This window comes from Ursus maritimus, unplaced genomic scaffold (genome assembly GCF_017311325.1).
Source record: "Ursus maritimus isolate PB19 unplaced genomic scaffold, ASM1731132v1 scaffold_3, whole genome shotgun sequence".
NCBI classification, from domain to species: Eukaryota; Metazoa; Chordata; class Mammalia; order Carnivora; family Ursidae; genus Ursus; species Ursus maritimus.
The window spans coordinates 24,633,776-24,658,309 of NW_024425563.1; the positions used below are offsets into that span (position 1 = coordinate 24,633,776).

Below are 24,534 nucleotides of genomic sequence, written 5' to 3' on the forward strand. Positions count from 1 at the left end.
ACTTGGGGTGGTAACACCTTGAACATTATCAACCATTTACTATCTCTTTGCAAAGAAGTTTATCTCGTTAATAATTGGGCACTTGTTGGATAGGGATGAGGAGAAAGAATGGCTATGTATTTATTTTAAGAGAGGGAGCACGTAATCGGGGAGAGGCAGAGGGAGAGAGAGTCTTAAGCAGACTCTGCGCTGAGCACAGAGCCCAACGGGGTGCTTGATCTCAGGATCCTGAGATCTTATCTGAGCCAAAATCAAAAGTCACAAGCTTAACTGACTGTGCCACCCAGGTATCCCAAAAAGATGGCTATTTAAAGGGCAAAAATGATCTAGAACTGCAGAGGCATGGGGCACTGGATACTAACTTGGTCTCCCTCTTAATTTGGTTAGACATAGTCCTAACTATGGGAGCAGAAAGAGCCGATATTGTGAGCAAAATAGCATTTACAAAATGAAAGGGATACAGCCCTGAAAATCACTCTGTGAACTTAACTGAGAAGAAGATGAAAAACAGACATGCAGATCAAAAACACTTTGTCAGATTAATCTGACCTTCTAAATTAGACCAATACTTCCAGCTGATTGACAAAAAGTCTATACCTGCTAATTATAACTTTAGAGAGCTTTTGAGTCTGTGTATTTATTATATTTCTTATTAGGCTATGAGAGTGTGGAATGGAATAATTAGTTTTTATCAAGGGACATAATTGGCTATAGGTTTGTACTTAGAAAGTAAAGGACAAGAAGTTGCCAGAAGAAGTGACCTATAGAGGTAGGGCCTAACTCTACTCATAACTTTTCATGGCCAAGGAAAAGACCCTTTGCTACAGGAATGACTGTCATAGAAGGATGGGACAGAAGACCCTAACATTTATTGAGATGTAACCAGATGCATGGAAATAAAATGACAACTGAAAATAAATATGGTCCCTGCTCTTGTGGACCATTAATGACATTGTCTTAAAATCAGATAAGATACAGAGATGATTTTAGAAACCATAAAGAGGAGAATGCCTTCAAAGATTGTTTTCCTTATGTATTTTCTTTTTTTTTAATTTAAATTCAATTAGCCAACATATAGTACATCATTAGTTTCTGATATAATGTTCAATGATTCATTAGTTGCATATAACACCCAGTGCTCATCACATCACATGCCCTCCTTATTGTCCATAAACAACAATTGATTTATTTGAAGAAAGTCAGAATATTCATTAATTCAGTGAGTAGGTGAAACTAGAAAAGGGGTACTTGGGTTGAAAGGTGTTTTAAAGTCATAGGTGTAAAATCTGTAAACCTAAACTGCTTGTGTCTATGAAAAGGAAAACAAATTGTAGTTTCTATTTGATTGACTGCTTACAACAACACTCAAGGTAGGAGCTCATTTTCCCCTTATTCACTGATAAAGACACTGAGACCAAGAGAGGTTAATTCATTTGCTGTAGATAACAGAGCTAGTAAATAGAGGGATTTCTATCATGAATTTCATATTTTTCCTACTGTTTCATGCTACCTCATAAAGACTGGTACAATACAAATTCAACATGTGGTAAGTAGGTTGCTGTCCTTGAGTTTAGACCCAACGAGATCGTGGTTGTCTATCACTTAGGATTATGTCCAGCTGTAAGTAACAGGGAGGGATAATAACACTTGTTTCAGCAAGACGCAACTTTATTTTTCAGTCTGGCAAAATGCAGAGGAGGCCGTCCAGGAATGAGGCCGTGGCTCCGCCCCACTCAGGCCTCTGGGACCTATGCGCCTAATACTGCTCTGTGGTCTCTAGGATGTGGCTCTAATTCCTCCTGGTTCCAGATGAAAGACAGAACTCCAGTTACCGCGTTTGCGTCTTACGTAGCAGGATGGGAGAGAGGATAAAACCATAGAGACAAAGCACACATTTCCGTGTCTTTTAAGAAAGGTCCTGCAAGTTGCCACCTTACACGTTTGCTTACAATCCTATTGGCAGCTATTTTAGAGATAAAGGAGGTTGGAAAATGGAGTCTATTCTGGCCAGCCATGTGCCTGCTGAAAATCATGAGTTCTAATACTACAGAAAAAGTGGTGAATTAATATTGAGGTTCCACCAATGGTCTCTGCCTAGACAGCCTTGATGTGTGGTTGGGCTAGAAGACAAATAGAAGTCAAGATGTGAACGGCAATGAGAGAGGAGAAGCATAAGTGCTCTTCCAAGAAGGTGGGCTCTGAAAGGGTGGGGGCTTTACCAAACGACTTCCATACTTGACTCTGTCTCATTGCAAAATGCATTTGATTGAACGATGATCCAAAAACTCACATATGAAAAGCTGCCACTTCATACAGAAGCTGAACACACAGGACTGTCATAGAAAGTCAAAGGCCAGATGTTTACCTGGTGCTTAGAGCAGCCCTGTTAAATGAAACAGGTCTATCCAAGGATCTGGCAATGGGTTTATATCTTAATCTAAATCATGTTGTGTCTGGGGCACCTTCTTTATTGTTTAGACCTGACTTGCAATGGAAAAAGCAAGACAGTTTGAATAAGACTAGGAAGCAAGACACAGTGTGGAGGCTTGGCTTGTAGCTTGCTATGTTTGTAACAGTGGTCAGGCTATTTAACCAGAGACTCAGTTTTCTTATGTAAATAAAATAAAATAAAATAAAAATAATGGGAATAATATAATTTGCCTCATAGAGTGATTGTAAGAATTATGTAGAAACATATCCAGCTTGTCTAGCATGGTGGTTGGCTCATAATAGATCTGATAAATGTTAGGTCTCTACCTCTCGGCTTCTAAAAAGAAGGCTGTTTATGAACATTTGTACACTTGAGCCATTATGTCTAAATGTTTCCTTTATCTTAGCTCCCTGTTTCTATCCAAGTCCTTGATGGTAGTAACATAATTTGGGGAGTAAAAATAAACCACTGAGAACAGAATCCAAGAAGCAGATTAGTTAGAACTAAATTTAAAGTGCATCTCAGGCTATGATTTTCACTTTGGTTCTAAATATACCAAATTTCTATTTATAATTTTTCTCACAAAATGTGTTTTGATATTCAGAGCATGCGAGAAAAGTTTAAAGATGAAAATATTTTCAATTCTTTTTTGCATTTGTATGCATTGAAAGTTTAAAGATGAAAATATTTTCAAAAAAATTTTTTTTGGCATTTGCAAACAGGGGTAAAAATGAGAGATCCCAATAGGTCAAGCTCCATCTCTCAAGGTGAAACCAGGGCTTGTTGCCAGAGAGACACTTGGTGGTTAATTTGCTCCTCACAGGGCCAGAATTCCACTTTTGTCCTGGAAAGTTTTCTAGGTCTAGAGAGGACTCACACTAAATCATGAGTTATAATTTAGTTTATATGTAATGTTGAAGGACATCACAGTTTATATTAGTTAGAGTAAAAAAAAAAAAAAAAAAGACTTGTCAAACAGATCTACTCCTTTTCCATTATGAGGTAAGTTCCTAGTCAAAAGCTACAGTTTTTGATCTAAGGCAACAGTGTGTAGGAGTTCTGCTTAATGAATACTGATGTTCGATTGTTTTGGGAGTGATGAAATACAGCCACGGGTTCCTGATTTATGAAGGGTTTGAAACGAGCACTTTCCTCATCCTGGATCTGTTGTTTTAAAACTGTCTAATGCGGTTAGTCTCAGATGGTCTGTTTCCTCTATTATGGAAATTATCCTACCGGCCCACGTGGAGAGAAGCAAGAAGCAAAACACCCTTACGGACCCTACCTTTTATGGACATTTATTTGAACATAAAAATAGAAGGCATAGCTTTCATTTACTTGAAAAACATTTTCCCAGTTGTACTGCATTATGTCCCATATAGTTTCCTGGAGTGTCGCTTCATAAAATATTAAAGAAAAGGGATGATGGCTTTATGCACAGCTAATTGGAATTATCTTATTGGTGGTCCTTCTTTGGAACGGAACTCGGTTCGGATTGGTTTAACAAACTGATGTTAACCTTGGACAGATTTGGCCACCATGTTATGTTAGGCCCAGTGGGTCCTCAGAGGAGGCAGATCTAGCCCCTTGCCCTTCGTGAAGTTTCAGATTACCAAGAGAGAAAATAATACTGATAAAAAAGTTGTAAATCAAAAATGACTGAAAGATGAATCCTACTGATTCATTAAACACAGTCTGCAGCCTCTGTGTTTACTGACTCCTGGTGAGGACTTGGAATGAGTGGACGGTCTGCGTCCGTGAAGATGTCTGACAGAAGCAGAGGCTGATTGAATTAATTGGAAGGCAACAAGAGAGGTCATCTTGTCTGGTCCCTGTCCCTATGAAGGATGGCAGAGAAACTCTCCCAGACAGATTGTGACCTGCTTTAATCAGCCACCGGCATTATACCCACGCCTGTGCTGTGACCCTTAAAATTGGGAAGAAAAGTGAAAGACCCAGTCAGTCACCCAGAGGATTGACCACACTGCGCAAAGGCAATGACTGTTTTCTTCTTTCCTCTGGGGGCTCCAGTATTACGCACAGATCCCCTAAAACGTTCACATAAAGGATATGCATCTTGCACGTCAGGTCCTTCTGCTTTTCTGTTTTAAATTTAAGTTCCTTCTATAACTTACGCTTAAGTTATAAAGCCCTTTGCTTTTCTGTTTTTGACCGTTTCAACCAAAAACCATGGTTCTTTGAATGTTGTTGGTTTCTACAGATACTCCTTTTACGTTGGCACGAGAGAATCTTACCATAACTCACAACTTCTTGCTATTCACTTTTCCTCAGAGTTGATTTTATTCATTCCTTTCAAGGCTTTTAATTCCTCATGGGCAAACCCACGTAGGGATTCCCTCAAGTTTTACTCATTCTCAACGGATCTTAATTAAAAAGGGAGAGAAGGTGCAGCGAAGAAAGGCAATGTGATATAAGCGGAGGAATCATGGAATTAGGTAGTAGGGTTCTGTTCCTAATTCTGCCTCTTCCTGAGATGTTGGATTTGGAAAACCTCTTAGTGCTCCTTGACCTCAGTTTCGCCATTTGTAAAGTAAGAAGATTGAACGAGGTCAGTGAGTTTCAAACGCTTTTTGATTGTACTCCAGATTAGTCCTTTATTGTATATGGCAACCCAGTGCTCACACGCCTTCCAAGTGAAATGGAAGTTTCAAGAAACAGTACTTCCCATTACTATGTACAATGCACTGATTTCCATTTTATTTTTTAAAAATGCTGTTTTTAATGATTTAAATGATTTTAAATCATTTTTACAGTGATTTTAAAAACAATAGGATGTGTCATAAAGTCTAAAAATAGCAGATAGGATCATTTTTAAGGTTGTTTTAGTGTGAGTGTTCCTATTTTATTAATTGCAAGTGTTAGGGTCTCATTATATGTCTTCTTGTAGTGACATTGTTGACAAAATCTTAAGAAGAGTGAGAAAGTAGGGGAGTAGGAAAGTGGGACTAGAGAGAGTAGAAAGGGGGAGAGTTTTGTTTTTCTATGTGTGTGTTCAATGTAGACTGTCTTATTTACTGCTCAGCTTTTTGTTCCAAAGAGAATATCTGAGACAATATGATTAATGACTTGCAAGAAGAATAACTGAAGTCAGTTGCTGAATAGTAACATAGTCTGGGAAACAATTCCTGTGCCATCTCTTTCCCCAGTTCCTGGGGAGTTTGTAAATAATAATAAAAATAATGAAGTCCAGGGGTAGAACACTGACCTGGACCTAGAAAAGCCACAAATCAGACAGCGTACATTCCTATAGTACCAAGGGAGCAGACAGAATTTTCAGGTGCAGGCTACTGGGGTTTCCCTGGCCTGTCTTAACAGGAACGAATACACCGTGTTCATTGCCCATTAGGCAAATATGTGGCTATCGGGTGGGACAATATATTTCTGGCCTAGACAGCATCCATTGTTGGTCTCATTGAGCAGCAGGGTCTGCCCAGATACATAAGCCAGGAATCTGGAAGTCACTCTTGGGGACACCCTTTGCTTCAGGTCCATCCAAATCCTGTAATTACGTCTCCTAATGTCTCAGATGCATTTGTATTTCTCTGTCTTCATCATCACCTTAGCCCATGCCACCATATGTCCTTATTCATATTATGAAGTAACCTCCCATGCACCCCACCCCATCCAGTCTTTCCTCCTTCCTGTCTGTTCTTCTGACCCACTGCTCTTTTTGACCTGGAAACCCAATTATTTCACCTTCCCATGGCCTCCTACTGTATGGAGGTTTATATTGGGATTTATTTTGTTTGTATAATTGGAAAAGTATTGCACATTGTTGAAGTTTATGTATTTTATAGCCCTGCAGAACAAATAATGGTATCCATTTATTCTCTATATAAGGTGCTAGATGCCCTGCGTTATCTCACTTAATTCTCACAACCAAGCAACATAGGTATAAGTTCCCATTTTATGAGTAGAGAATAAGAGACTCAGGAAGGATCTCAAGTCTTCATCTGTCTGATCTCAGAACCCATGCTTTTTTGCACTTTTCTGTTTTTTTGTTTTGTTTTGTTTTTGTTTTTTTAACAAGAGATGGGACTTACCCTGGGCTTTCTAGGTTGCATACAGTTTAAATAAGGGGAGAAGAAAATGTTGAGCATTAAGAATGAATTGAGGGGTGCCCGGGTGGCTCAGTCAGTTAAGCGTCTAATTCTTGGTTCCCGCTCATGTCATGATCTCAGGGTGGGGAGATCCAGCCCTGCCTTGGGCTCAGGCTTCCAGAGCGCACAACGTGGAGTCTGTTTGAGATTCTTTTCCCTTCCCTCCCCCTTCCACTGCTTGCAACTCATGCACGCACACATGTGCTCTCTCTCTAAAATAAATAAAAATATTTTTAAAAGAAATTATTAATTATACCATGATTAACCAGTTAAAAATAAAATGAAAAAAATTATGTTTCATAAAGCTAGAAAACACAAAATACCGAGGCATTCCTTAAAAAGAAATATGTGAGTGACATCTTTACTGAGGATTCCAAAAGAGGATTTGAATAAATGGAGATCCTATGTTTCTAAATGGGACACTTAATATCGCAGCTATTTCACGTCTTCTGCAACTAATTTTAAAAATCAATACAATTGGAATAAAAGCTGCCATTTTTGGAACTAGCTTAAATAATTCTGAAGTTTATTTGTGAGAACTATTAAGAATTTTAAAAAACGAGTATTGATAGAACTTGCATGAACAGATGGCAGAACTTATTATAAAATTACAATAACTGTCAAACAGGTAGTATTGGCATATTAAGTGACAAGTGGGCTAGAGCATAAACTCTGGTTATATATCCAAGAACATTTAAGAGTTCGATGTGTGTTAAAAGTGACTTTATATAGGGGTGCCTGGGTGGCGCAGTCATTAAGCGTCTGCCTTCAGCTCAGGGCGTGATCCTTGCCTTCTGGGATCGAGTCCCACATCAGGCTCCTCTGCTAGGAGCCTGCTTCTTCCTCTCCCACTCCCCCTGCTTGTGTTCCCTCTCTCGCTGGCTATCTCTCTGTGTCAAATAAATAAATAAATAAAATCTTAAAAAAAAAAAGTGACTTTATATAAATTAATGGGGAAAAGAATATTCATTCAATAAATAGTGTGGAAGAACTGGTTCATAATTTGGAAGACAAACTTAGATCCCTAACTTGTACCAAATATGTTGAGTATTGGGAAACAGTTAAATGCAAAAACCTGAATCCATTGAATGAACGACGATGCAAATAAAAACTATGCTTTCCTACAATATAGGGAAATTCTCACTATAGGTGAAGTGAATATAGCAGATTAAAAAATATACACAGAATCTTTTTAATTTTTAAAAATAAAGGGGGAAAATAGAGAAATCCTGTAAGGCAGTAGGTCAATATGTAAAAGGTGGTTAATGTGGTGGGCTAATAGATACTATTTTCTTCATTATACTTTTTTCTAACATTCTACTAATACCGACTAGCCTTTGTAATTAGAAACAAATAAAAAATATATTTTTTAAAGGGAAATCCAAAGCCACATTATAAGGTCTGCAATGACTAACATATCTTGGGGTGGGAGAGGGCATTAGAAGTCCTATCTGCTAAAGGGGATTTATGGGGGGGAATTGGATTCTTCCATGGGGGAGCTTTAATGTGCTTTAAAGAGAGAACCTCTACCTCGAACTATTAAGTTAACTCTGTCAGTAGTCTTACAACACTATTTTGAATCAAAATTTGTTTCTGATGTGCATGATCTAAGATAATTATGTAGAGAAATGCAACTGTCTGAATTTAATCAAATGCCTTTTCTTTGTTTGGGGACTTAGGGATATAACTATGAAATAATTTCCTCTTCTGAGCATCTTTTTTTTTTTAACTGGTTGTTTTGCCTGAAGATACACTCTGAATCTTACTTGCCTCTTACCTTAGGTTTTTCAGTGTTTTAAAAACCCTAGGGCATTGCATGGAAAATTTAACACCTGAAGGGGACACCTGGCACCTGCCTGAAGCACTTTCCATTTCCTGCCAGGCACACAAAGGAGAGAAGTCATTGTGGGCTGATGTAGCACACTTCAGGGGTTGATTTACAAGTGTCTCCGATGTGTCCTCAGGCAGCTAAGAGCCTTCAGTTCTTGGGACTACATTTAAATTACAGAAGAAATGGAGAGCAGGTGATTTTCAGTAGAGGACCCTTATCTTCTCATTTTCTCTGCCCTTTGTAAATAGATAAGGCAGAGGCTCAAATTAGTTCATTAGTCCAATACATCTGTTTATACAAGTCCTTGACAAAGCCTAGTGCCGAATCTACAAAGCAAAACCTTAGGTGTGGAATTCTGTTTTGAGCTTGATGTTACTTTCTTAGAGAAATCTGACAGACACATACACACATACACGCTATTACCTTCCAGAGCTAAAGTACTCTATTGATTTTTAGAAATATTAATTTATAAGTTTTATTAGCTTTGGTTTTCACTACAAATACCTAATTTCTTGCTTATGAATTCCAGTCATATTATGCCAATTTTATCTCAGGTGTATGGCAGAAATTCACAGCAAGATGAATTTTTTGTACGTCAGAAAAATGTTATAGGAGTGTATTTCCCCTTTTCTGTATATTTTAATGCAAATATTGTCATTTGTTAATATTTATTAGTATTTCTGTAAAAGTATATATAATTCTATAATATTCTTAGTTCCTGCTCACTACTCTTTAAAGGTTCACACACACACACACACACACACACACACACAATCTCTACCTACTATTTAACATAAAGAGACAAGTCAGTTGTGGGTCTAATGGCTAAAAGTTAAAGAGGAGTTCAGAGAAGTGAAAGGTAAGCCTGATTTGGAAAAAACACAATTTCACAGGGGAGGAGGCAGTGTAATAATAAATGGCCAAGGTTTTGAGTCAGACTTGACTACCATTTACTGCCATAACTGTGATCTTGGGTAAATTATTCAAATGTTGAGTCTTAGTTCCTTTATCTATTAAAAAGGGGGGGGAGTAATAATAATTTAATTTAGGACTAAAGAGATGCTTCTCATGAACGGTCCTGCCCGTCTTAATTATTTGTGTCCTTTTACTTCTCTGATCTTATTTTCTATAATTGATTTCTTTAACCATTGGGTCAAAATAAAAAGAGAATTGAAACTTTTCTCCTTCACAAGGAACTAGATTTGAAATAGCTCTAAGAGTTGTGAAAATGCAGTGACTCGGTTAACCAGATTGACAATACAGGAAGAAAAATCCAGGCTGAGATTTGGTATTTTTTGTTAGTGTAGACTTTCCAGGTCTCAGTGGTAGTCCAGTTACTGGATATTCCAACCTGTTTTGGATAATTTTTAGTGGTATTTGTTCACTTATACCCCTTATGCAATCTTCCAGGGATCTTAGTGAGTGTAAGGAGGAAAAAGAAATAAGAGCACATGCCCTAGCATCTAGAAATTCAGAACCGTGGGGACCCTGACTGATCATCTTATTCAATCATCTGATTTCTACTGAGAAGTAAACAAATGCCAGAAAGCTCATGACTTGGCCAAGGGCACAAAGTCAGTTGGTCACTCTGTTAGAACTAGAATGTGAGTCTTTGATTTCTTGGGGAGCCCAATGTGGGGCTCCATCTCAGGACCCTGGTATCATGACCTGAGCTGAAGGCAGATGCTTAACCGACTGAATCACCCAGGTGCCCCTCAGGTCTTATGACAGCACTGCAAATGATACTTTACTCCCAAGTGGCTTAAATTATTGCAGTTATAAATAAATGGTCAGCCATATTACTATTATATGATTACTCTAAATGTTTGGACCTTTTGTTCTTTAAGCAATTCAACAAATTTATATAAAGTCTATATTCTATGTTGGGGAATATAGTAAATACTACAGAATATTAAAAATCAGTTCTTTTAACTGAGGTCTTTCTTGATGCAGTTGGAGAGCCAGAGCCATCAGAAACAAAACCTTCTTGTTAACCTGATTTTCCAAATTCTGTTAATGCTGTCAGTGTTCTGCTACCTCGCCTCAAAACCCCTGAGTTGTTGATTGCCTTCAACCCCTACTCCCATATTTAATCACAATTTGGCATCTGAAATATATATTCTCTCATTCTTTTTTTTCCCTACTCTTTGAACCCTTATCCCAGCTTGTATCTCTACCTTCAAACTACATTTGCTTCAATTTACTTTACCTGTATTCCCAGAAATATTTTAAATATTGGTCATGGCTCTGTGTTTCCAACTGAACAATATTCAGTATTCAAGCATAGCATTTAAGATACTCTATGATCTGATCTGGGCTGCTATATTAAAAAATTAAATATCAGGGGCGCCTGGGTGGCACAGCAGTTAAGCGTCTGCCTTCGGCTCAGGGCGTGATCCTGGCGTTATGGGATCGAGCCCCACATCAGGCTCCTCCGCTATGAGCCTGCTTCTTCCTCTCCCACTCCTGCTGCTTGTGTTCCCTCTCTCGCTGGCTGTCTCTATCTCTGTCGAATAAATAAATAAAATCTTTAAAAAAAAAATTAAATATCAGTGCTCCTGCCTAACTTGATTTGACATCTTACCTGAAGCCCGGAGGGCGAACAGGAGGTATCCAGGGAGGAGTGGCGAGTTACAGAGTGAACATCTAAGTGCAGTCCTGCGGTGGGAGAGCTCTTGTTATATTCAAGGACCTGCAAGTGGAGCCAGGAGGGAGGTGGGGTGGTACCAGCAGATGAGGCTGGAGAGATGGGGTATCCCATCACGGAGGTCCCTGGGAGCAACTTTCCCAGTCGAAGGCCCAGGATTGTGCCCAAGGCCACCTGCCTTGGTTTGTGTTAGTTGGGACCTGAATCTAGGTCTGCCCCACTGGTCCGTCCTCCCTCAGTCAATCTGTCTTTCTGCCTTACCACAGGGCCCACGTTGTCATCTCTCTGTAGTTTGCATGGGAGCTGCACACACTTCATTTGCATATCCTGGGGCTTAGGAGATTTTCCTGTATAACTGAATATGCTTCTGTTTCTTTCCCATCCTTCCCCTATTGTTTCCTTGAAACCAAATCAGTTTAAATTCAGTAAAAGGTGACTTAGGTTTGCTGACTTGTTAGTGATTCCTTTTTAGCGTGCAGTGCGATTCTTTCTGGTTCTCACGGATTGTCACTGGCGTGGTTCACTGATTTCAGTCCCCCACTGTGCAGTTATTGCAAACGCGTGAGGCCCTGGGAGAGCTGCTTGTAGGACATGACAGTCTTTTCTCTGGTGCATCGCGTAGCGAGATACGAAGTTGTTGCGGAATTCAGAATGACTCTTCAGTCTGGTCCTGTAGGGATAAATGTGTTCCTAGCAGTTCACGGATTCTCTTCTTTCCTCCTAGCATCCTCTCCACACTAACTGCAAGAAAATAATTTAATCATTTAAAATAGTTGCTGTGTACTTAAGAAGAAGGCAGGGAGAAACGAAATAAATACTTTTTACCTACAAATTTAGAATGTGGGGTTCTTTCTACTACATGTTAGGACTGTAGTAAAAAAATCAAGCAATTGGATATTTGGTTTCCTGGGAAGAAAATGACTAATAGGACTTCCTTTTCCTCCTCCCCTTCTTCCCCTCCTCCTCTTCCTCCTTCTCCTTCTTTTCCTTCTTCTTCGCTGAATTGATCAGTTTATTGGATCATCATTACATTAACATAGTTTCAGGAAAAGGAAAACAACCTCGAATCTCAATCTATAAAACTAAACAACACCCCAGAAGTCAGAAATTCTTAGAAAGCAAAGCTTTCTAAGACTGACAACTATCTGTCAGTCAAAGAATTTAAAATTCACGTCAGGCTTATCTTAGGAACTCTCACTGTAATGCATACAACACTTTGCAAACTTGAGCAGATTCGCCTTTTGAAAACCAAGAGGATACACTGTGATGTTTGAAAGACCTTAACTGGGGCACATGTGATATTGCTTGGACCAATAAGAATTTACTCTATTGTCCAGGAACATGAGATATAGTCAGAAGTTTGAGATTTCATTAATGAAAACATAAAACAATCTTGCTATAAAATTTATGAGGCTGACTTCATTTCTCACCGTGCAAACGCTTTGCTATGTGCTGTTAATTTTAAGCTATACACTAAAACACATCACAGCTTTACAGTCAGTGTTTTAAATCGTTGGCTGACATATAGCCTTTGACAATATTTAGCACTTTATAGCAATACATTAACATTAACTTTAGAAACTATAGCATAATGAAATTTTACAGCCAATTAAGTTGATGAGTCACTGTCAGCTTCTTAAATTCCTCTTTTAGATGAATAAGACAAGAAACTATAGGATATGAGGAGCGAACTCTAGCTCTTGTAAAATCTTAAGTATCCTCATGAAATTGAAATGTTAGGGAATAGAAAAATATGTTGTCTAAACAGCCTGGAAAGAAATAAAATGATTTCTTGTTAAATTTAGAAATGGTAATAATGTTCAGAATTTTAGTTTGTCACCATATACTTATACTGGTTAATGGGAAGGGTCATATAGTGTCCGTTGACTTGTGTGACAACAGTCACTAAACAGCCTTCTGAACTTTTCTTTAAAAAAAAAAGTACAAAGTTGGATATACTTAATCTTTGCTCATACCACTAGGAGTTTATAACTAGTCAAGGAAATAAATAGTTGGACAAGTGCAAATTTAAATATGTCCCTTTAATAAGATGTGTGGCATTTGAGAATAACTATAAATCTATTATGTATAAAGTTGAAATTGTTTTAGGAAAAATAAAGAATATGTCTATTAAGGGCGCCTGGGTGGCTCAGTCGGTTAAGAATTCAAGTCTTGATTTTCACTCAGGTCATGATCTCAGGGTCATGAGGTCTTCAAGCCCTGCCTTGGGCTCATACTTTGTGCAGAATCTGCTTGAGATTCTCTCTCTCTCCCTCTCCCCCTGCCTCTCCTCCTGCTTTCTCTCTCTCTGTCAGATAAATAAATAAATCTTTTATAAAAAAGACTATGTCTATTAAATTAGGGCATCTCCATTAAAATTGATCAGGAAAGTGTTGTATATAACTTTTTCCCAATTATTGAATGTTGAGCAATATCTTTATAGATTGATAGTGAGGTTGCAGTAGCATTAAAATAAAATCATAATAATTAAATCCAGAACATTTTAGGGTAGAGTAAATTTAAAAATATAAAACATTCACACACATCTAGCTCTTACACATATTCCATGGATTGTGAAAATTTCCCAAATTCCTTAATGTTCTCACGGTCATGACTTTCTTTGAATCAATTTGGCTTGGGCATTTTCTGCCATTTCTACGCCTGCTCTTCATCCTCCACCCAGTGGTAATGGAGGCAAAGAAATTTTCTCTTTTCTCTAAAGTACACAAAAGAGGGGCACCTGGGTGGCTCAGTCTGTTAAGTGTCTGACTTTTGATTTTGGCTCAGGTCATGATCTCAGAGTTGTGACATTAGGCCCTGCTTCAGGCTCCTTGCTCAGTGTGGAGTCTGTTTGAGAGTCTCTCTCCCCCTCTGCCCCCCCTTCTCTCTCTAAAATAAATAAATCTTTTAAAAAATGTGCATCTTCTTGTTTGTTAGGAGCCACACATACACAAAAATAAAGTACACTAAAGAAAGCAAAATCAGAAAAACAAGCAATAGTGTTTGCAGAAGTGGCGGGGGAGGGTGTGTGTGTGTGTGTGTGTATGTGTGTGTGTGTGTGTGTGTGTGTGTGTGTGTGTGTGATTGTAGCCGAGGGATTTACAGAGCAGCAATATTAACAACATAACCTGGAATGTTAGTGTTACAGACAATGTGTCCCTTTCAAATTTATATGTTGAAATTCTACCCCCTAATATAATGGTATTAGGATGTGGGACCTTTGGGAGGCAATTAGGATTAGATGAAGTTTTGAAGCTAGAGCACTATCCCTCATGAATGGGATTAGTGTCCTTAAAAGAAGTCACCAGAAGTCTGCTATCTTCCATGTAAGGATATAATGAGAAAATAGCTGCCTGCAACCCAGAAGACATTCTTCACCAGGACCTAACCATGCTGTTACCCTGCGTCTCAACTTCTAGCCCCCAGAACTATGAGAAGCAAATTCTGTTGTTTACAAGCCACCCAGTCTTTGGTATTGTGTCATAGCCGCTCAAACTAAGACGGTTAGGTTCTGTGTTTGGAAAATACAGATTTGTCATGTCCCTAGATTGGGAGATGCTGATTCAGTAAATCTGAAGTGAGCCTCGGGAGTCTGTACTTAAGAAGATAATCAGGAATGGAACAACTGCTGTGGGATTTATAGTCTTCATTTCCAGTTATCAAATTTAGTGACACAAAATAAATGAAACTGAGATCTCCTCATGGACCTAAGGAGCTACCCTCAAAGTAGTTATTTCAGTCTTGTATCTTGAAGTTGATGCTTCATTTACCTCCTTTTTCATAGGCAACCATGCTGGTCAGCCCAGGACTATCTAGGTTTTGGTCCTATATATATATATATATATATATATTTTTAAGATTTTATTTATTTATTTGACAGAGAGAGAGACAGCCAGCGAGAGAGGGAACACAAGCAGGGGGAGTGGGAGAGGAAGAAGCAGGCTCCCAGCGGAGGAGCCTGATGTGGGGCTCCATCCCAGAACGCCGGGATCACGCCCTGAGCCGAAGGCAGACGCTTAATGACTGAGGCACTCAGGCGCCCCATGGTCCTATATTCTGAGAAACCCCTCAATCCTGGACGAACCAGAGTGGTTGGTCACCAGATAAGACCTTTAAAGAAACAACTGCATCTTTTTGGTTTGTGACCATTCTTCAATATTTATTTATGAATTGTCTACCTTGCGGTGAAAATCACAAAGGGAGAGAAATTTTTGGCAGAAGCTGAAAGGGCTGTTTTCACAAGGTCCCTCAATGACATTCTGGACATAGCAGTGCTGTCCTAAGACCCAGGAGCCAAAGTGCCACACAGAGGTAGGGAGAAGACAGTGCTCCCATATCTGCATGGAGGTTAGCTTAGATTGTAAAGCTAATGCAGACTGAAGGAGTCAATATAACTTTTGGCACATCGAAGGTACTCTTTGTAAGAACTCATCTTCCCTCTCTATGCTCTCAAACCTGCAAGACCCTCAATTGGAGGTTTTAGGGAAACGATGTAATTCTCTATGATAATAGCCTGGTTTTTAGCTCTATTGAGTTTGACATGGAAGCAGACTACCTAGGAATATGATAGGCAATTGGAAATGAGGGCTGGCAGTTAGGTGAAAGGAAAGTCCTAGAAAACGAATTTATCAGACTGCTAGATTTAATGACTTATATTGATTACTATGGAAATAGAAAATTGATGGGGCTCTAAGCACAGCATGGTGACAATGGCTAACAATACTGTATTGTATACCTGGAAGTTGCGAAGGTAAATTAACCCTTACCACCACTGGGGGAAAAAAAAGGTTACTATGGGAGGCAATGATGTGTTAACTAACCTTATTGTGGAAACCCTTTCACAATATATACATGTATAAAATCATCATGTTGTATACCTTAAACTTACACAATGGTATATGCCAATTTTATCTCCATAAAGCTGAAAAAGATTTAAGAATAATAAAATAGAAAATTGAGTTTGAGGGGCACCTGGGTCGCTCAGTCATTTGAGTGCCCAACTCTTGATTTTGGCTCAGGTCATGATCTCAGGGTCCTGAGATTGAGCCCCACATCAGGCTACGAGCTAGCACAGCGTTTTCTTGTCCCTCTCCCTCTGCTCTTCCCCCTGCTCTCTCTCTCTCTCAAATAAATAAATAAATAAATAAATAAATAAATGAAATCTTAAGAAAAAAATGGAAAATTGAGTTCAAGAAAAAAGTAAGTTGAATGATTCTTCTGAAGAAATGGACAATGTAATCGGACTCAGTAAGGTGGAAATAAAGATAATGAAACTATATGTTTTTATTTAGTTTATTTCTTTTTGTTGCTAATAGAATAGATTCTGTTCTTCACAAATAAAAAATCCAATACTTAGTTTAAAAGCCTGACTCAGTAAGTATAGGATTAAAATAATTGGGAGTAAAATCAAATAGTTTTGTCTCATTAAGTGTGCCTCATGCCATCTTTTAGTGAAATCTAACACCCGTTGATGGTTTTCTTTTTTATTTTGCAGGGCTGGAGCGAATTGCAAGGGATTCATCTTATGAACAGGAAGGAAAGGTCCAATTTGTAATTGATGCAGTATACTCCATGGCTTACGCCCTGCACAATATGCACAAAGATCTCTGCGCTGGGTACATCGGCCTCTGCCCACGAATGAGTGCTGCTGATGGCAAAGAGCTACTTGGTTATATTCGGGCTGTAAATTTTAATGGTAAGTTACAACTTTTGTGGGTTTTTTTGGTCATTAAATACTTTAGAAGTGACCGTGTGTGTTCCTCCCCACCCCCACATAGAGAAGATACTCAAACAGAGTGGAAAGCACAGGATTAGAAGCAGGTCCCCTTTTAATCAGAAGTGTGAGTTTTTCCACCTGCTTTTAAATCTCAAGCATATTTTTTTTGTGCTCCTGAAAGAAGCAGAAGTTAAAAATAAACCTCTATCAATCAAAATAGTCTACTTAAATATCACTATTTCAGAAATAACTTAGGAGGCTCCTTTGGAACCATTGACAACAGATTAGATTTCTTGGAAAATGTTTTGTTTGCGCTGTTCTTAGAGAAGGAATTGCAGAGATTTTGTTTTAAAACTGATTTTCAGCTTTTTAAACAGTAAATTGACTTGAGGAAGCTTGATACATAGCTGCTACATAGTTACGTTCTAAGAGTGCTGGGTTAAGTTTCTGGGTCTTCTCTTTCCTTGTATCACTTCCAATGATTTGGTCCCTGTAAAGCAAAGGGCTGCATCCTGTAAGCTAGAAGTACAGAGGGTGCAGTGTAGATGGGATTTGCCTCCTGCAGAAGCAGAAATTCTGACACACACCATGTGAGTGTCACAGAAACTGATACAAAATATGCTGGACCCATAGTGTTCAGCTGAGAATCGCCAACTGCCTGTCTGAAGTGATGGAATTATTGAATGCTGCTGCTCTTTCATGAAAGTTGTAATGGTTGCGGCCCATGATTTTGACCATTATTTTCAAATGAAATGATAGAATGCCCCGAGCTGTCTAATTCTTTCTGTTTGGCTGTAATCCACACAATGGCCATGCCTCCGAGCCACGCACAGCTCTGCACTGTCCATCATAATACACTCCAGTGACCTCAGCTGCCAGCCTTTCTCACAAAAGCACAAGGTCATCTTCAATTTAGAATTCAAGTGGAAACTTCTTCTTTTGCTTTGTGCAGGCAACATGAGGCAAAATTTGGTTGACATTCAACACAGGGTATCCCTATTTTCAGCAGAATTTTTTGTGAGACATTATATAACAATCCTTTTGTTACGAATATAAATATTAAGGGGAATTTAAAAATAGTTTTCTTGCAATTATGAAAATTGAGCAAAAGAGGAGTATTATAATGCAAGGTTATTTATCCTAACATGAGGTTGGGGAACACTCCATTTATCCAAGTAGTTAGGAGATGTGAAGAGGAATGCAAATGATTATATTTTCTCAATAACAGAAGCTCACCTCCAGAAGATGGGAAAAATCTTTAAAGAAACACGAGATTAAAGTATTTTAAAGGTGAATTACCTATTTCTCTCTTATCTTAATCAGAGATAAAAGCCAAACCCTTCCTTGATGATTTCCATTATTATACCATACTGTAATATAATGATGCTATTAAAGACTATTAAAAACCTCTTAATGCCTAATGATTATTAAGACAATTTGCCTCTAGACTCCAATGATTCCTGAGTTCTTCTGTCTACTTTTTATAGTCTTTTTTTCCCTTTTCTACCTTATCAGACTGCTGTTTTTGTAATTTTTTTAGGACTTATCTCTTCCATAATTTGCTTCTTTCAACTCACTATGGACAGAGAAGCACATATGACATTTCATTAATTTAGTCAAGATATATTTATTGAGCACATAGAATTTGTTAAACATTGCGATAGGTGCTAGAGATATACTACTGATTAAAACAGTCAAAACAGGTATGAGATTTAGATTTTCTTGGGCAATTTAGATATTAATCAAAAAAGCACACAAAGGTATAATAATATAATCTTCAGTGAGTGCTGAAAGTGGAGGTGTGCCAGACCAAGAGTTTGTAATAGGAAAACATCCCTATTCTAGGGAGTTAGGGACAGGTGAATCTGAAGGAAATAGGTGTCAGAGATAAGGATAAGATAGAACACAAGAGGTCTTACAGGCCATTCTTAAGATTTGTTCTTTCTCTTGAAAGCAACAGGAACCCACTAAAGCATAATAGAACTGTGTCTATTACAAGAGTAAGTGTACTCCAGATATGAGGGTCATGTAAAATACATGAATTTTAATACATGAACTTAAAAGTGAATCTCTTTGAGCTCCCTGGAGAGTTGTTTTGCTAATGGCTTGAAACTTGTCTGTATTCCAACAGCTGGTGCTACAAGGTAAGAGACCAAGCATAAGCACATTGCCTTGGTTATATAATCCTCCTGATTTTTAGTAATTTTCAGGGAGTTCATCAGTTTTTAAATTTTGTTATTGCTTATTTATTAGTATTCATTAATTATTAGTGCCTTGCCTAATTATGATAAAAAGATATATAGGGTGGTTCAAATAGATGTATATTATCAAAACCACTTAAAGAGGAAGACACAAATATGGTAACCAGGATATGGGACTACATCAAGTTGTAAGCTTCCAGAGCAGCCACAATGTAAAGGGACATTCTGTGAGATATGTAACTTTCATTATGTGATGGAAGCAAGCCTATCTATTTTTAAGAGAGGATTAATTTTCTTGGAAACTATTTCGTTGTTTTTTTTTTAAAGATTTTATTTGTTTATTTGACAGAGATAGAGACAGCCAGCGAGAGAGGGAACACAAGCAGGGGGAGTGGGAGAGGAAGAAGCAGGCTCATAGCGGAGGAGCCTGATGTGGGGCTCGATCCCATAACGCTGGGATCACGCCCTGAGCCGAAGGCAGACGCTTAACCGCTGTGCCACCCAGGCGCCCCTTGGAAACTATTTCTAAAAGAAATTTATCATACAGGACTTTGACGGCCTAATAAGCAAGGTTATTTAACAAAATTTTATATAAAAGAAGAAACTTTCTCTTTGGCTGTTTTGCACATGTACCCACAATCAAAGCCAAGAATGTAATGCTTGTAACACTGAAGGGTATTTTATTAAGAGTTTTCAAGAGGAGGGAGATAATCTTCTTTGATCTAGATTTACAACTCTCTCAAGCTCTGATGATATGGGGATTACCATATTCTGTTAAGAATAAATGAAGAGCATTTCCCTTATACTCTGCTTTTCAGACTCGATCTTCAAAAGAGTGCTACTCAGAAATCGAACATTTCAGTCAGTTAAAATAAGAACTGCCGGGTTGAAGGGGTGGCCATAATCTTGGACACTCCCCTTCCCCTAGTGCTACTTGCCCGTCCTGGAGGAACCTTGAAAGTCCTAATAGCTACATGGAGCACACATCAAATCCATAGACTTAAATATCTTTGCTCTTCACAGGACTTTCATAGGAACTGGAAGTAGACATCTAGAATGTGTGCTGGGAGCCTAGCTAAAAGCTATTATATGTTGTTAATTGCATGCCAACTGAGTGGGTTCTGTTGGGGATAGTGTTTTCACTTAGTGAGACGACCACCTCATTCTCCAAAGCCTAGAAGTGTGAGGACCAAACCCTGGTTTCCTTGAGATCAGTTTTGAATATCCTGAAGTGTTGAGAATGTACTTGACTAGACCCAGAACTGCTTACTGTACATGACAACAAAAAATTATTGTGCACTAAAGGTTTTCTTAGCATAGCTATTACCAGTTGTCAAAGAATGAGCTTTGTAAGGCAACTGTCAATGTTGTATAGTGTAGCCTTCCAGATTTTTCTGTCAGGATCACTGAGCTACAAAAGGTACTCTTAAGTAATTTAAAAAATTGACCCATTGGATGGAATTATCTAGTAATGCCCATTTAAATATTGGATAATGTTTGCCCTAATGTGTAATTTGTGCGTCAAAAACAACTGTTGTTAAACTGGTTCTTTCTGACATTAATGAGATATCGAGGCAGATTGCTTTTCATGACCCCTTTTAATTTGAGGTAGTAAATAAAACCTCGTCATTGGTATGAAGGGAGGCTCTTCCAGTTTGTAATAGTAGGAGGTGACGGACGCAGAACAGCTGGCGGCTGCACAGACCATTGGTATAAAATTAAACTAACAGTTTAAAATCCAGTCTTGCTGAGATTGTAACCTTGTGTGCGGTATGCCTAATTAAGCAGTGGTTTAAAGATACTTGGTTTCAAAGGTCATGCTTCTTCCAGTCTATTGTTTCACTGAGAACATAACAATCATCTTAGAATTTCGAATGATCAATGATTAGTATCTCAGGCCAGAATTATCCTATAACACAACAACTAGTTAAAAGTGAAGTGCTTAGTCAAACTACCAAGCTACAAAGTGCTGTTTCCATCAAAGACTTAAACAGCAAGGGTGGCTTGATTGAATTTAAACACTCAAACTGATATTTTCTCATCAACGGAAAAATTTACCTGAGCCATATTCTGCATGTGTATTTTAAGCACATTCTGAGTCATAGCGTATCTGGAATTACTCACGTGTTCCTTACAACTTTTCTCAACCTGTTCTCTGTACTTAGGGAGCCAAAGGGAAACAAAGGTCTGCCTTTTGGATTACGTTCATTGCTACCATTTGAACAAAACACTGTTTCTATAAATTTTTTAAATCCAGAGATTTATCAAAAGAAAAACATAAAATAAAGAAGAGGAGTTCAGATTTTTCAGGAACTTAAGCAACGATGTCAATTCCTTCGTTCTGGTCTATAGGCGATAAAATATTAATACTTACATCTTGTATAGAGTCAGAGATTTTTCTGTTGCCATGAGAACCTTATTTATCATAAAGAAAAAGTGTTGGATAGAATTCCAGTGTGATCTCCTCACTCCTTTTCTCTGTACTTGAGCTCACATCAGGGGCAGGGCAGGCACAGTGGCATACTAATCAGGAGCGTTTGATTGTAGGTAACAGAAACCACCTTACACTTGCTTAGGCTAAAAGGAAGAATTTATGAGGGTATGTCAAGAAACCCCATGGCAGAATACAACAGGATCTAAGGAAAGGACTGGTTATAAGAACAAAAAACTGGTCAGAAATCTCAACATCTGTCTGTCTGCTCTGTTGGTTCTGTTTATACTGGTTTTCCCCTACTTCTAGGTCCATAGGGTAGATAGCAGAAGGCCATCTACATTTCTAGAAATTAGCAGCTGTTTCAGGGCACCTACTGAAATTAACATGTATGTATTTCTAAGTCTCAATTCTAATGTCTTGGAAACTTGGATCTCTTTAGTCAAACTTCAGTTGGATGTCAGATCTGTTCCAAATTATCAGTGGCGAGGAGCAGTAGTACCAACTTGACTGTCCTAGAGCACTCCCCGTGGTTGAAAGGGACATTTGGGAAGTTTCTATAAGTGACTTATGGGGAAACTTTAAGCAAAGTGAGCAGAGAGAGGAAAACCTGAAAAGGGGTGATGCCCCTGTGGGCTCAGAATCTCATGGCTTCCTTATGTGAAAGAGTTTTCGTTAGGCTAGAGGGGACACAGTTAAGAATCACACAGAATCTATGAGAATCTGAAAGAGGAATCAACTTCGGAATTTTTTAATTGTAGTCTTCATTCTGTGGTTGAATTTCTTTACATGAAGAGGAATGAGCAGTTCCCTGAACTATGGGAACACTTGTCTGATCATGGAGGCTGGTAGAGAGGTGGAATTTACCAGCACCTTATTTTCTTTAGAAACCTTTTTGATTTCAGGTACTTAATGCAAATTTCCAAATACACAATTCTGAGTGTCTCTGAACACTATAGTCTGATTTTGAAGCAAAATTGTTTGCATAAAATAACTTCAACCTACCTAAAAGAAATAGGTATGACTTAATATTAGGAAATGTACTATAAACACACTAAGAGGTCAAATAAGACAATGATAAATATAAGATTCTGTAAAGCCATTTGATTAAAATATATCTTTCCTTTCTGTTACAAGTACAAAAGCATAAACTAGAAATGTAATGAATGTTTAACATGATAAAGTATATCTCTCTCAGCCTGTAGCCAATTATATATTTATAGCTGTTATTTGTGTTAAAGAGATGGATTAGTCCTATTAGACCAATATTATTAATATTCTATAAATTTTAACCAATGTGATAAAACATGAAACAAAAATAATAGAAATTACTACTAAAAATGAAAAAGTAGTAGTATGAGTATTTTCAAATGATTTGCTCTCAAGGCAATAAATTGAAAAATATATTAGAAGGACTTACTTTAGAAAGATGATCAAATATAAAATTAATATCAAAATGTGAAGAGCATTCCTACATACTAGTAAGAAATTGACTAATAAATGTGAAATTAAACTCTGTTTCCTTTGAAAAAAATATTTAAAATATCTTGGAATAAATTGAACCAAGAAATATGAAAGGCCTATATGAAGACAACTTTATTGAGAGACATTCCTTGTTTCTAGACAGAAAAACTTACAAGAAAAAACGTTAATCTCTTCTGAGTAAATCTGTAGTCAGGCTTAGTATAATTCCAACCAAAATGACAAAGGAGTATTATCTGGAATTTGAAATAATATTTAAATTTTAATTGTGAGAATAAATGAATAAAAATGAATAATTTTGGAGAAAAATTTATTTCTACCAAACATTTAATATTTAAGCCTAATGGTAAGCTATAATAATCAATCCAGTGTGGGACTAGTACTGAACAGACATATGGTAGATGGAGCAGGTAGAAATATATAATGATAATAAGTAGATATAATGATAATAAACAAATCAGTTTGTACCTGTAAATGTACATACATATGAATTTTTGATGTGATAATGATGGACTTAGAACTCAGTGGAAAAGGACATTCTATTAATTGATTATCTATTTACAGTAAGATCAAGTGAGATGATTCCTCCAAATGAGAGTCTTATCCACTCGGAATTTATTTTAGAGTTAAGAGAAAAAGAAGCAAGTGAAAAAAATAGAAGACAATTCATTAGATTTGAGGGGAAGCTTTTTGAATAGGATAGTGAAGGAAATTATAATGGGAAAATAGACATGTTTGATTTAGTAAAATTTTAGCACTGTCAGATAGTAAAAATTATCATAAATACAGTTTTAAAACATAATATAAAGTAAGGGATATATTTGAGCTGTTGTGTCAAAGGATAATATCACAAATATAAAAAGAGCCACCAAGCATGATATCAATGGTGACATCTGGAAGAAATCAGTTGGCAAAACTTGTAAATGTTAATAAACATTTGAAAAAAATGTTAACCTTCACTAGTAATCAAAGATCATTTATTTATTTATTTTTAAAGATTTTATTTATTTATTTGAGAGAGAAAGTAAGAGAGAGAGAGAGAGAGAGCATGCACACACGCACAAGCAGTGGGAGGGGCAAAATTAGAGGGAGAAGGAGAGGGAGAAGCAAACGCCCCGCTAAACAGGGAGCCAGGAGTGGGCTCCATCCCAGGACCCTGAGATCACAAACTGAGCTGAAGGCAGATGCTTAACTGACTGAGCCACCCAGGTGCCCCAATAAAGATCATTTAATCAGTGATAAAAGATTGTTTTCCACCTGTCAAATTTACAAAGACTTGAAAATTATAATAGTAATTATTGAAAGGTAATTATATTGGTTCTTCCAAATATGCTTGATGAGAGTGGATATTAGTGTAATTTTTTCAGAGTATTTGCTCAGCCCATATGTTTACTTCTAGAAATATATTGTAAGGAAAATATTTGAACTAATTGGATTTATAAAAATGTATTGAAAAAGCAGGAAAGCAAAATCACAATTTTGTTCTGTTTCTAATTAAATCCACAAATAGTATGTCATATAGTGGCACAGCACCTAGACTGGGTCTTGGAATCCTAGGGTTTTATCTGAGTTCTGCCACTACTTTCCTTCTGTGTTGTGAGCCCATCTTGACCTTGTGGCTTCACCTTTTAAATAGAAGGATTATAATAAAATATTCTAATCTCTGAAATCTCT

The 24,534-nt window shown here is 37.6% G+C and overlaps 1 protein-coding gene across 2 annotated transcripts in view; it reads left to right on the top strand.

The window, feature by feature from the left end:
* Window positions 1-24,534, top strand: part of LOC103676623 (metabotropic glutamate receptor 8) — a 580,162-nt gene that overhangs the window by 305,491 nt on the left and 250,137 nt on the right. For both annotated transcript variants that reach the window (XM_008705831.2, XM_040644056.1), the window contains one exon: window positions 16,525-16,725. In XM_008705831.2, the coding sequence (XP_008704053.2) occupies window positions 16,525-16,725 (201 nt within the window). The remainder of the gene's footprint in view (window positions 1-16,524; window positions 16,726-24,534) is intronic.